The sequence below is a fragment of the Lagopus leucura genome, unplaced genomic scaffold (genome assembly GCF_019238085.1).
Source record: "Lagopus leucura isolate 7727_CA_CO unplaced genomic scaffold, USGS_WTPT01 Super-Scaffold_100022, whole genome shotgun sequence".
Lineage (NCBI taxonomy): Eukaryota > Metazoa > Chordata > Aves > Galliformes > Phasianidae > Lagopus > Lagopus leucura.
Window position 1 is genome coordinate 122,867 of NW_024962275.1, and position 15,162 is coordinate 138,028.

General features: G+C 36.6%; 1 protein-coding gene across 15 annotated transcripts in view; it reads right to left on the reverse strand.

Annotated features, from left to right (window-relative positions):
- RALGPS1 (Ral GEF with PH domain and SH3 binding motif 1) overlaps positions 1–15,162 on the reverse strand; it is a 96,167-nt gene that overhangs the window by 30,713 nt on the left and 50,292 nt on the right. For all 15 annotated transcript variants that reach the window (XR_006180518.1, XR_006180519.1, XM_042879099.1 and 12 more), the window contains 2 exons: positions 4,083–4,220; positions 2,405–2,498 (listed from right to left, as the gene is read on the reverse strand). Coding sequence is in view for 13 of the 15 variants with exons in the window: in XM_042879099.1 (XP_042735033.1) it covers positions 2,405–2,498; positions 4,083–4,220 (232 nt within the window). In the remaining 2 variants the exon portion in view is untranslated. The remainder of the gene's footprint in view (positions 1–2,404; positions 2,499–4,082; positions 4,221–15,162) is intronic.

Below are 15,162 nucleotides of genomic sequence, written 5' to 3' on the forward strand. Positions count from 1 at the left end.
ACTCAGAGAAGCTTTGTACCACTTCAAAAAAATTGCATTATCTAAACGGTTTCACTTTTAGAATTATTCTCTCAGGAAAAGCAAAGTCCTGCAAACATTTATCCCAGGAATCTACAGAATTGTCTGAGGAATAGTACTGTATTTGCAATGGTCTGAACCAGAGCTAAGTAGAAGAGCTTTGACAACTGGACTTATTAACAAATATAATATTGTTCAAGAACAAACAGGAAGGAAAATAACTTGTCTCTTGCTATACACAAGTATTATGAAGTTTTTTTGGTCTCTATTATGGCAACAACATTTTCAACCTGAACTACCTCAGTAGGATGTTGTATTTGTAAGACAGCAATGTTAGCTATGACTGCACAGGAGCAGAATGGCTACAGTAGGTCATTCTTTATGCTGGTATATGCCTGACACTGAGAACTGCGTAAAAACATACAAGAACTTCAAAAAAGTGAGCAGGACTACGGTAGTCGTCCTGCCCCTGTACTCGGCACTGGTGAGGCTCCCCCTTGAATACTGTGCTCAGTTTCGGGCACCTCAGTATAGAAAGGACATTGAGGTGCAGTAGCAGGTCCAAAGAAGGGCAACAAGGCTGGGGAAGGGCTTGGAGAATATGGCCTATGAGGAGCGACTGAAGGAACTGGGGCTGTTTAGTCTGTGGAAAAGGAGGCTAAGGGGAGACCTTATTGCTCTGTTCAAGTACCTGAAAGGTGATTGCAGTGACAGTGGGGTTGGTCTCTTCTCACTGGTGACAGGATAATTAGTCTGCTCTTCTGCCTTCACAGATGCCAACTGGTCATATTCACTGCATTAACTGATCAGGTTTCAACTTAAACTTATTTAGTTATTTGTCTCTTTCCTCCACACAAGAAGCCATTCCAGAATTCCATTACTCTGATAGTGACACCACACTTCAACATTTACAATTTTTTTTATTAATTCATCCTTGTGATACCTTACACCCTACTGTATTTATATACTGTGATTCTATTAACTAAAGTTCTGTTTTTCCAGGCTTTCCTTAAATCTGTTGTTCTTTATTCTGCTCAACATGATGGTATTTTTGTTACAGTCGATTCTGCGCAGATGTCCAGAAATTCATAGAGAACACCATGTAATGTATCACTGGCTTCTTTGTGAAACCGTATTAACAATTTAATTTTTCCTAGAAATAGTCTATTTGATAGAGAGTAAAGATCATTTGTATTTTCACAGCAGTATTACAGGATTTTTGTGTCACTGCTGTTACAGTCATCAGACTAAATTATGCTTCCTTAGTGATGTTCCAGTCAACTTCTACCTCAATGAACCCTTCCAATATTTTTATTACCATATGGTCTAAGTACACACACATTTTGAGTCAAGGTATCAGCTGCAGTACTTAATAACTTTGGTAACAAGACCAGTTTCAAAAAACATAACCTTCTCTCTAAAACATATTTTACAATCTTCCACACCAACTGTATGGGAACCATTAGGTCACAGCCTGAACCAGTGAATGAGAACCTGGTGAAGGGATGTACCCAGCCCTGGGAACACAGGTGAAGCAATTAACCTGTGTAGCAGGCCCTGGATCCATCCCTCCCTAAACCACATTAAAGAGTAGCATCTCTACTCAGAGATCATCTCCTTTGGATTATTTGGTGAGCCCTGATCCTCAGGTGGAGGAGGGGTGTTTCCTTCTTTATTACCAGATTGTGACCTCTACCTTTCTCGGGTGATCTGAAACTGGTTTAAAGTTGCCATATCTGCTACTGCTTATCCATACACGACTGTTATATTACCAAACATCCGGTCACTTCAAACAATTCTCAACTAAACAGAGGTACTCTATTTATCAATAGGTAATCATATAGCATTGTAGCTGTCTTGATTGAGTTACTTAAAACCTTAGCTGTAAGGTTTTAAAACCAACACCCTTTATATTGTCTACTTTTAATCACTGCTTTAGTTGTCTTTCTCACAAACGTCATAAACTTCCAGGTTAATATCTGAAGTACTAGCTTAATAAAAAGAGTAATTTGAATTTGGGAGATGTCTTTTATGTAATACTTACAACAGCATAAAGTAAATCCTGGACATCTTAAGAGATGGCTTCGGTGTTCCTGAACAAAATTCCCAGAATATAATCATTATGTAGTGGAATGAGGACTAAACCTTCATCTGCTTTTAAAAAGCTATTTCTTTTTGGAAAACTAGCTACATTAAGGGCAAAAATCATTCTGAATATTAATTAGGCATCTTGGTATTATCAACTCTAATAGCACAATATGAACTACTGCAGACGAACCCCACAGCATCTTCCGTCAACAGCTTCTTGTTCAAACACAAATCAAACTAACATCTGTATGCTGTTTCCTTTAAATTTTCCAAAACTAAATGAAAGAATAGTACTCACTTGTAATTGTCATCTTCCACAAATTTCTGAAGTTCCTCGATGTAACGGACAGACTTCAAATACTTCTGTACATGGGGTAGTGTTGTAAGATGTTCTATAAAGTGTTAAAACAAGATGAATATTCATATTATCCACAATAAATGATTCCCTTTTTTTTTTTTCCTGATTCTCATGATTATCTTAATGGAAAGAGAGGATCTGAACTTCCGTATAGAATAAATAAGGCAGAATTATTACTTTGACTCTACGAGGATTTTAAAGATTTGATTGAGCAGAAGTGATGCTCAGTTGTTAAAGAAAACAGAACAGATGCATGCCATCATCATAGCATCTAGAGGATTTTATCATATGCTATCTCATAAGTGGAAAAGGAGTTCCTTTTACTTAAGCCCTGCTTAGATTTTGTACTGATTGTTTTGGGAGAAATTGAAGCCTGCAGCAATGGCTATTATTCTCATATGCATGAGGTAAGAAAACTTCAAAAATTATGATGCTGCATATCAAGATAAAAATATGCTAAATTCAGAAAGACAGAAAAATCCTTTGAGTGTATGGTGCATGAACAGGAACACATCTTGTAGTATCTGAATGAACTCTAACACTCTCATAAATACAAGTGTCATAAAGGTATCTATTATTCCATAAGATTGGTTCTTCAAGGCCACGTTTTAATTTTCATTCTGATTTTAACAAAACCAGTTAAAATTAATGCAATGTAGGAAGTTGCCCCACTGCCAAAAGGAAGGGGTCAGTGAGATAAGATTTCTTTTATCAAAGTATTCGGAGACAAATTGGAAGTCACAATAAGAATATGAAAGGTAAATACCCTACCTCTTCAGAATCATACACTATTATGCCTAATCCATAGCTTTAAATATCTTCTATCAAAATCTACAACAAAGAACAAGGGCTGGGTACTTAAACATACACAATATCTCACCTAACTTTCTCATAATCTAAGATTTAACCTTTTTTTTTTTTTTTTTTTTTTTTTTTTTTTTAAATTAAAAACATTCCCAAACTGGAGCATTTAAAATTTATTTAGTTGTACAGCTACTTCAAGGTTTTTAGCTTGTTCCATGTTTAAGCAATGAAAGTCCATGCTAAATCATCAGCAGTATGCTCTGTATTGTCAAGATCCCCAAGGCAGCACGTTTCTTGACATGAGGCTTTGCATAACAGGCTAGAATTGCAGAAATGAATTTCAGAGCACAATTCTGTTAACAAACAGAAGTAACATCATCATCCTCACTAAGTGAGGTATAACAAAAGCTTAATAGATAATTTCACAGCTGTTGTATTGAAATATTTGTATTTAATTCTGTAAACTTTTCATCATGACACGAACAACAAAATGATAACAAAATCGACATATTGCACACTCCAAAAACAACATATCTACTAGAAAGGAAAGATGAAGATGTATTTCCCACTTACTGCTTGTACTGTCAGCTGTATTTGGAAATACGTCATTTGTAGCCCATACACAGCAGTAAATGCCACACAATTCTGTTACAGTTCTTACAGTTTAGAATATATGCTCATTTGCCTGTGTCCAATGTTCAACTCTACCATTCTTATCCTCTTGTGTTGCCTTTACATAGGTTAGAAACTTCTTATGTTATTAAAGACACTTCAGTTAAGACTTATTAGGAGTAAAAAATAAAATATTACCAACCATAGTTACAGGAGACTTGCAGATCAGCTATTATTCGGAGAATATTGTTCATTTGATTAGATCTTTGTTCATTTTCCATAATGCTGCCTGAAGCAGGATATGCAGAATCAATGTAGATTAAGTCGAAGAGATAAATTCCTGAAACAAACAAATAAATCAATCTGGTGTTTCACACTGAAAAAGTTGCACAATTGTTGATGAGCAAAATGGCCAGCAACTATTGACCACCACCATCTTCTAGGTTCATTAAAAAAAGGATTCATCTGTTCAAACGTCACCACTTGTGTTATAATTCTATAGTATGTCTTTAGAAAAGGGACAGAACAGGTTTTGCTTTTGTGCGCTTCTGCAGACTGATGTCTACTACGAAAAATTTGCAGAGCCGTAACCAATAAATATGAGAACTTAACTTGGCATTTTTCGCTTTTCAGAAGATCCCTTCTCACGTGAAAACAATCTACTGCCAACATTCTCTGGTGTAAGTAAGAGCACTACTAGTATCTTCTTGTTTGTTTACAGTTAGTTTCCATTCCATCTTCCAAATTCAGCTAAGAACTTCCTCTGGAATGCATGATAAAATCATAGCTCCGTGCAACTGTGTTGCAATCTGTAAGAACAGCGCTGAAATGTGCTGCAACTCACACATACAGGACTGTCTCAGACACAGAACCTGCAGCCTTGCAGGGTGAGTAGGACAAGCATCTTATCCCTTCCACAACAAAGTTTTTCAGAAATCACCACATGCACTTTATTCAGTGATCACTGCAGCTATCACTGCAGTATCAAAAACATTACCTCAGTCTGACTTTTCTTTAAAGGATTGTTCTGACATTTAGGGTCAGCTAAAAGTAAAAACTTAAACTAATATATTCCTAAACTATTGTATAAGATGAATAGAGAAGTTCGTGCCTCTTTTTTGCGTAACAAAGAAAGCAATATTCTTCTCAACAGGAAAATAATTTGTACAGCATAAAAATCTGCCATATTTCCATATCACATTTTCCATATCAGATTTTTCACACTCTTTTTTAAGCATGTATATAATTAATGACTTTTTTTTCCCTCTCATGTTTTCTTGCCCTGCTTCAAAAAAAGCACTCTTAGTGTTTCAGGAAAAGAGCTAGCTGGCTCAGTTACTCTTCCAGCTTCAGCACATTACATTCTCTCAATAAATTCCAACTATTAAAGCAACAGGAAATGCAATTGTGCTAGTCAAGCAGAATTTTTTCAAAATGAGAGAAAGCCACTACAATAAATTGAATGGAGCACCTCTAAGCAACACACACTCCACTCTGAAACAACTTTAGTATGCTTGCATTAATTACTAATAATCTTTGGAAGCGTATTAAGTTCATGCAGTGAAAACAAATTATTTTTCATGTTATCTCCTGGTAATAAGTACGCCTCAAACTTACTCATTCAAAAAAAAAAAAAAAAAAAAAAAAAAAAAAAAAAAAAAAAAAAAAAAATAAAAAAAAAAAAAAAAAAAAAAAAAAAAAAAAAAAAAAAAAAAAAAAAGTAAGATTTCCATTTGGGAAACTATAAATTCTTACCTGAAATCGAAACATAATTATATGTGTTCTCTAGCGTTCAGTTAGATACTACTATCATCTACAGCAATAAGTTACAAATCAGCAACAAGAGTCAATGGAATTCAAGAAAAGCCACATGGCTTACTGAAGTTTGCTCCTTCACAGTTTATGAAAAACAGCTCAGGCAATTTTGTCAGATTTACACAAATAGTAAGTATCTGCACAAGCGCAATCTCCTTCACATGTTGAGTTCACCTGACACTTCATTAATATGTAGTCTTATAGTTCAGACTCAGACTTGCTGTGCAATTCTACAAATCTCAAGAACTATCTGCTGGATCTGCACTAACTTTTCTCTGTCAATTAGGATCAGAATCACAGAGTGGTTTGAGTTGGAAGAGATCTTTAAGATCATCTAGTTCCAGCCCCCCTGCTATAGGCAGGGACACCTCCCTCTAGACCAGGCTGCCTTCGGCCTCATCAAGCCTGGCCTTGAACGCTTCCAGGGAGAAGGCATCTACAGCCTCTCTGGGCAATCTGTTCCAGTGTCTTTATGGAGGTCTCTTGCAAGACTTTTTCTCACTAGCTTGCTCTTTATCTGATTTTGCAGATATCTGACAAGCTGATAAGTAAAAAGTTAATTGGGGCACACATCGGATTACGTCCAGCATCAGCCAGGTTGTAAGCACCTACCTTACTTCCTTCATTTAAGCCTATCTGTGCATGCATTCTGGAAAATCCTTCAATTGCTTAGGGAGTAGTAGATAAACAAATTATACAAACTATCATAGAAAAATGAAGAAACAGACACAGAAGCAGTGAAAAGCAATAACAAATTCAATTCATTCTAAACTGTTAATGTTTTGCTGAGAAAACATAAGGTTATAACTAAGCTGTCTCCCGATCTTACACAGACCATCCAGCATGGGCTACAGAAGACTGCATCTTCATCTATTCTGTCCGTGAATCAGTAAAGAGTGCTCCAATGGACACTTAATTTCAGAATCTCACCAGAAAAAAAAATATATATTTAATCCTTATAAATGAGTGGAATATAGTCGGATTAACAACACATAAACCAACTGCCTTTACCTCTCTGGAATAGAAAAAAAAAAAAAAAAAGATGCTTAGAAATCAGGTCAAGTTTTACAGTCTAGTTTAGCCTCCCTCCTTCACTGGCTCAGAAAAATCTAAAAATATTTCTTCCCATGTTAAAACTGCTCTCTCCTGAGGAGATAATAATTCTTACAGATACACTTGCAGTTTATAAAGTGGAGACTCATATGACTCGGACTACCTTAACACTTTAAGCTTATAAGAAATCTGGGGGATTTACTGCTTGCTAAAAAACATTCTGAATTTGTTGTCAGTTTTCATTTCTATGCACTTCTACCTCTAGAATGACAGAACTCAGTACCATTATTGAAAATGTATCTGACTATTAAATGACACTCAGTGGAAGAGGGAGTGACTGAGTTTGGTCTTTACACCTGAAGTATTGTCCTATTAATTAACTTACAGCAGCATATTTCATCTGTGTCTACACACCTGCAAACTGAAAAATAAAATTTTCACTTAAGAAAATTAGGTGAGTAGGCCAACATAGTTACTTTTGTATTTTCACTGTGGGTAATAATTTATACCTATAAGATCACAGTTAATTCCCCAGTATACTATCTACTGGTAACTATAAAGGTGTTATTGCTGCTGGCAAGTGGCGCTTGCTGCCATCTTAACACGACATTAGAAACAAATAGTATTGCTCTTTCCATTTAGCATTCCTGAAGCATTACCTAATTTCCACATCTCTCTATCTCTCCAGCTTTGCAGGAAAACTAGCAGTCTCTGCTAAGTCTGTCAGTGAACTGAATATCCTATTAAATATCCTATTAAATGACTTGAACTTGACTGTTTAAAAAAAAAAACAACCGAGAATAAATCACCTCTCCACCAGGCAGAGCGTGTGTTCTCTCTAGTGTGGTCTGACTACAGCCTGTCCCACTTCTGTATGCCTTCATTGTGAACTTCCTATATACATCATGTGATGATAGGGATAGATAAGAATCAATTTATTTTGCTCAGAGAAAATACAAAATCATTCCTCTCAGCAAAAGACTTCAAGACCTGCCTCTGAAAAGAAAGACTCAGATTTGCACTATGCCAAAGAAAACACAAACCACTAGCTTTTCAAACGTTGGCTTACATTTGTGCTACTGTGCACAGAAAAGGCTTTCAAAGATGTGAAACCATCGGGATATTTTCCAGAGGGTGAGCTCATGGGCAGCTGCTTCCGCAGGCAAAACATTTTCCAGTGATATTGACATTTTTCCATTGTCATTAAAATCAATTTTGCAGCTGGTTATTGCATGTGGAGAATACCGTATTCATTAGTTTATGGCATCATGGAAATAACAACACAGGAAAAGCATGGCTGAATAATCTATGGTTAAATTCATCAATGGAAATTACACCATGTAAAGAAGAGATATTATTTTTAAATGACAAAAAAAGAACTATAATACCTAGCTCTTAAATTTTTACTCTAGAGCTCAATCAAAGCAGTAATATTACCAACAGTTTAAAGACAGGGAAATTGAAATATAACACAAAACAAAAAACTGAACTTCAAATGTAGGAGTCAGTACAGCCAGATCATGCATTTTGAGCATTCCATCTACTAGAGAACAACAAATTAAGTTTTTTTGAAAAGCCTTTTCCCACATATAGTATTGAAGTTCTACCATACTAAGTAAAGCAGGGGACAGAGAGAAAGCTACTTATCAATTGAGTAACTAGTTGAAAGTCAAAGTCACTATAGTCAGCAGTCTGTAAAACCAAAGATGCCATTCTTAGCAGATTAGCTCATAGTCAGAGAAGAGACTACAGTTTTGTGGTATCATTGGTTTCACAAAATTTGGACATTTTCCATTGACTATGGGCTGGAATATTTTTCTATATAACCAAAGTTATATACTGGTTAGTCTTGTTAGGACTTGGAATACTCTAAGAAATTGAACATGCATCTTTTCCAAGGCAACAACATGCACTTTGTAATAGATACTGCCAGCCTAGTGGCCAAATGAATGCAGTCGCTTAGAGGAAAGTAAGGGCAGGATTAAGACCAGTTTCATTTATTTCTATCTGATGCCAGTTAGCCAGAACACTCACATATACCAATGCATACTACAAGGTTGTCAAAAGGACAAAAAGCTTTATCAGAGAAAATATTTATGTTATTTTTACCTCTAACAGTTCCAAATTCTGAAACATTCCCAAGAAATACTGACTTTTGGTACTTCTTACAGTGTATCACATGCTTTTACTTCAAGTACTGACCCCTGCCCAACTGGTTTTCCTTCTTCGATCTCTTGTTGACAAATCTCTACAACCCAAATGGGGTTCAGATCCACATGAAGCAGCACTGCACACTTGACTCACCTATGACACATTCCACTTTTGACTCCACGTACATGTTTGCCACTATGTTTGCATTCTTACTCAACCTTCTCATTTTACCTGCACATTGTAACCGTAGCTTTTTTTTTTAATTAGCCTCAGAATGTTTGATTTTTTTTTCCTCTTTGTAGAGTATCCCTGTTATTGTGACCTAATACTCAATTAGAGAAGCACCTTAAAAGAAGCATCTCAAAACTTCAACTTATTAATATACCCCTTTTCTGCTCAAGCTTCAGGATAACTAGCAAGTAGAATTAAACAAGGAAAACCATAGTTGTTGTTTCGTTGTGTTTTGTTTTTAATATCATTGATGCTAAATAGAATTCACAGTAATATTTAACTGAAGCTAACAGAGTACTAGAATACCTAAAAAAAATCTCACACTCAGTACAGATAATGGTTTAAGTGACATACAGAAACAAAACAAACAATAAGACAAGAGAGATGCAGACTCAAAATGAGCTGTAAATATCTCTTACAATTTGTGGGTCACTGAGAAGTTATGCAAGTAAGATTAACAAAAAGTTTGTAAGTGTTAGTGACATTCTCCTGGATAAACCAGTACAGAACAAGTCTGAACAAGCATATCTAGAACACCTGAAAACTCCCTATCATCAATTTTACTTATCCACTAATGCAATGCTCAATCTGGAATGGGGAACATTTTATAATCTTTTATAAACTATGCTAGAAATCAACAACAACAACAAAGTATTAAATATATGCAGATTAAATTTATTCTCATTGTGATTTTTCCAACATACTACACACCATAAGTATACAAATACCTTCATTCTTGGTATATTAACACAGCAAGCCAGTGTTTGGAACAGATCAAACTACACCCTGGGTTGTGGAGAAAATTCAGAAGATATTTTAATATTTTAGGCAATGTACTGATACAGATTTTCTGAAACTCTAATAATTAGCAGAAGAATGGGGAGTCTTAAATCTCTTATATTTTGACAAATACCTTTGAAGGAATAAACATAAATAAGACAAGAGGAACTGCAACATATACTGTTGCAGTTAAGTACAACTCATGGACATATCTTGAAGATATTCTCAGTAGAAAACAATACCATGTCCTGTTTCAGAAAAAAAATTATGTAAACAAAAGGAAAAGGAAAAAATATCTACTTGCAAAATTCACAGTAATACTACAAACGCTAAAACAAGGATTGAACTAAATCCAGGTAATTTCTCAAGTAAGTACCTTATTCTTTTTTGTTACAAGAAAAGAAATATATTCATGATAATATTTCAAGTCAGACTTGAAAAAAAATCAGAGGTGGTCCCAATAGATGACCATAAAAATGGCTACAAGGTTAGAAAACTTGTTCAAGGAAGAAAGGTTAAAGGAACTGGGTTTGTTCAGCCTAGAGAAGTGAAGGTGCAGAGGCAAATATTAACCAGCCTTCTAAATTCAAAAGGAGGTTATAAGACACATGGAAATACTCTATTCGGATACACAGCAACAGAATATGAGCTGATGGGAGAAATTCAGTTTAGCAGCAGAATCTGCCTGTGTGATATAGTTTGATAACAGGACTCAGTAGGTCAGGTTGAAGGACTTGAAGGTCATTTTGAACATAGATAATACTGTGAAATTCTGTCTGCATATTAATTCTTCACTGTGAGAACAAATATTAGAATCAGTTCCCCAGTGTTGTGGTTTGAAGAGTTAATCATGTGACACTCCTCCCTCTCCCCAGGAGAAAAATGCAGGGGAATTAGGAAGAGGGGAAAAACTAGACTGAGATAGGAGAAACTAATTTATTAAAAGGAATGTCAGACAATACAGAATAATTAAGAATAATAAAATGAACCAAAAATAAAACTGAAAAGTTGGTCTGAATCTTTACTGGCAGACCCTTCACTACTCATCTCCCAGAAAAGACGAGAGAGCTCTTGACTCATCCCCCAGTATCAGAAGTCATGTGGAGGCTCCTGGGAAATGTAGTACATCCCAATTCATCTCCCTCTTGGAGAGTCAGAGCTCACATAGTACTGCTAGAGAGAGAAGCAGGAAATGCAGCTCCGCAGTGCAGCACCTCTGCACCCAGCAGCCTGTTGCATGTTGTTATGATATGCAATACTGATAAAACCAGGACACTCAGAGAAAGAGGACAATTTTCCTTGCTGAAAATATTCAAGATTCTGCTTGATAAGGCCCTGGATAATCTAATCCATGGCCCCTGCTACCAGCAGAAAGGTGGACCAGATGAACTCCAGGGGCCTTCCAGCCACAGTTTCTCTAACATTCTTCGATAAATATGCTAGCCTAGCCTCCATCTCTGTTATTATAGAAGAGGGTAGAGTACAGAAATTACACTGACTAATTTGTTGTTACAAGGTTATGTGTCTATTCAGACAATTGTCAATGATTTTAACTGAAAAAAGAGACTGCTTGTAGCAGTTGCTTTAATCATGAGAAGTAAGAAAATCTGACATCGAGAGAATACATAACTAAAGAGAACATCTTATTTTGGCTTAACTAAGATTTCACGTTGGTAAGATACACATTAAATATGCTATAAGGCTGGTCTAGCGAATAAACAAGAACATGTTAGTAAGTACTCTGAAGTAATCAACACCATCATTGTATCTGAAACAGTGTTACATATTCCAAGCAAAAAAGCACAGTGCATGGCTGTAAGTCTGCCAATTTATTATTATTTTTTACTTGAAAGAGAAATATATAATAAAAAACAAAGATGTTCTCTATCGGACTGTTTTCTTGATCATATGACATTTCTTGACTGAATCAAACTAACTTCTCATGCATATGCTTATTATGCAAAACATCAAATTCTCTCTTTTTTGGTTTCAGAAACCAGAAAGCATTGCAGGAGGGCCACGTTCCCACCCTGGGCTTTTTTATACCTGGAAAGCATAGAAAAACTGCTTCGGAATATTTACTCTGGAACAGATAATATATTACAGGCTCAGCATTCCTCAAAAATGATGACATCCAAATTGAAAGTTTCACTGGAAACTTGTTTCACAAGTTCAGTAAGTTTACAGTGGAGAAATAATTTATCAGAATAGAACTTAGGGATCATTTGGCAAATGCACTTCATAGGTTAAAAACCAGTGTCAACATATCACCCATACAAAGCATTGCTCTGATGTAGAACCCTACCTCCATTAAATAAACACAAAATCACAAATAAATCACTTCACAAACAAATAACTTCAGTGAATATTCTGAAAACTATTTTACGTTATGAAAAACAAGCTAACGTTACAAGGTACAAGTGGTAGTACGTACACTTAGGAGAAACAAAAAGCATGAATATTTGTTGCCATTGCTACCTCTATCAGAACACAAAATAAAAACAGTTTATATTTTAAAAATGCAATGTTTCCAGAAAGTACTGAGAGATCTGACTCAACTGGTACTCACAGTATTTCCAAATACTACGTTTTTAAGAACTGGATAACAAAAGTAATAGAGTCCACACTTGCTACTATAGCATGTGCACAAGTACTAAAAACAGTTCCACTCAAAAGCAATAGTTTCAACAACTGGATAAAAAAAGCAACTACATCATTCTTAGTCCTTTGAAAGGCTGAGCAACTTTAACATCAAGCATTCATTCAATAAAATTCAAAACTAAATTCCAGGACTGGTACAACTTTTAACTCCCTCATCTGCCAAGAGCATCTGTGTTATCCAGTTTCTTCTGGCTCCCTCTATAAATGGAAAAATAAATCTAAGAAAAAGAGAGAAGCTTTTGATCATACCATCTTCTCAGAAGCTGTAACATCTCTTTAAGATGACTTAAAGACTTGAATACATCGACTACTTAGATATTCCTGATATGGCACACATAAGTCATGCTCTAGTTATCTGTAGATTTTAAGAAAGCAATATTACAAATCACTTTATATATAACATAGATTATAAAACAAACATGCAGTTTGCAGGCTTCGGAGAGTGCCTTGTTATAAAATGCTGCTTCTGTTTGCACAGAAGTGGCAACCAAAGAGAATACAATACAGTTTTACAAATGTTTTATATATAAGCTTTTTGTATCTGCTTGGCACTGGTGAGGCCACATCTGGAATACTGCAGTACAACACAGACATCAAATTGGACAAAGGCCAATCTAAGACTACTGAGATGTCCTGACAAGCAGAAACAGATGACACATGAGGGAAGGCCTAAGGAACTGGGCTTGTTTAGCCTGGATAGAAGGGGCTAGAAGTGCAGAACATAACTGTGGTCATTTCTCTAACAAAGAAAAGACTGCGTGGGAGTTGTACAGATCAGAGCCAGATTCTTCTCAGAGATGCACTAAGCAACTGACATAACTTGTAGCAATGGAAAACCCACTTAGCATAGCGGTTAAGAAAAATCAATTGCTGTTAGAGGGGTCAAGCACTGTAACATCTCCCAGAAAGCTGGTGAACTTCCATTTCAGGATATTTTCAAAACTCAGATGGACAAGTTCCTGAGTACCCTAACTTAATTTTTAAGTAAGCCCTGTTTTGAGCAGGAGGTTGAACAGTTAACCTCTAGGGACCCTTTTTTCTGTGCGTGTCTTTCCCTTCCTGTGGTAACTTACTGATATGGCTATGGCACTGGCCTGAGTATTTGCACCTATATGCATTCTGACATAAATCTGCCTAGAGAATAGCAATTGTGATGGATATTCTAGCAAATAATGTTCTTCCTAAAATATCTGTGTTTATTATTTTAAATTCATTACCACATTTTGAGATCACTGCTCATCAAGCAATGCTCACATATGCTCACAACTGTGCAACCTCGCTGGAGAGCAGTAATGACTGACGTAGCCAATGTCTGAGTACTGAACCCAATCTTATTTAACGCTGCCATTAATTATATGGGCAATAGTGACCCTCAGAAAGCTTGTTGATGATACAGAACTGAGGAGATGGCAAGTACACAAGAGGGTCATGCTGCCACCCAGAGTGACACTGACAGGCCAGAGAAATGAGCTGACAAACTTTTCACGCAGTACAACAAGGAACAGCGTTACTCTACGTATGGAGAAATAACACTAGGCACCAGGGCTTGCTAGGGGAAAGCAGCTTGACAAAATAAGACCTGCGGGTCTTATTGGTTGAACGTGGGCTAAGACGGCTACAGATTTTTGGCTGCATCGAGCAAAAATACTGCCAGAAAGTTAAGAGGGGCGATCCTTTCTCTCCAAGTCAGCACTGGTGAGACAGCACCTGAAACACTGTGCCCAATTCTGGGCTCTCCAGTACCACAGATGTGGACATAATGGATAGAGTCAAAGGGCCATAAAACTGATAAAGGAACTAGACTATCTGTCCTATAAGGAGAGGCTGAGAGAACTGGGAGAGCTTAGCCTAGCAAAGACAAGGCTCTGGGGTATCTTACCAATGCCTGAAGAAATACCTGAAGGGAGAGTGCACTAAGGACAGCTCATTTCAGAGGTGCCTGCTAACAGGACAAGAAGCATTGGGCACACACTGGTATACAAGAGGTTTCATCTAAACATGAGGATGCACTTCTGTGCTACGTGGGTAACGGAGCACTGGCACAGGTTGCTAAGTGTGGAGTCTTCTTCCTGCAGATCTTCAAAAGCGATGTGGACATGGTTCTCGGCACCCTGCTCCAGGTGTTGCTGCCTGAGCAGGGGTTGGACTAGATGGCCTCCAGAGATCCATTCCCACCTCAAGCCATCAGTGATTCTGTGATATAATATACCTTGCTGAAAGAGATGCATCTATCTGGTCTTCAATATTTGTCTTTACTTACATGACAACTCTGATTATAGCTAGGGGGACTTTATGCCTCTTTCTGAATCAAACTCTACTAACAGATTCACTGAAAGTATAAAAAATGACTTTTTTTCCACTGGACTTTTCCCAGAAAAAGTTGATGAATTGGAAGTTGAAAGCTTTTTAGCTCTTGAATGAATTTATGAACAATCAGTCTTTGCTCTAGTCCAAGAATGTGTCAATGGCTTCTTCCTTATTTTGCTCTATCCATAAATGTGATTTTATAATGCTTACAGTTTTTTCTCAGTCATGTCTCTTTTGTGTTCTCTAAGTCATAAGAACAGGATCAAGAGCAAACCCAAAGCACA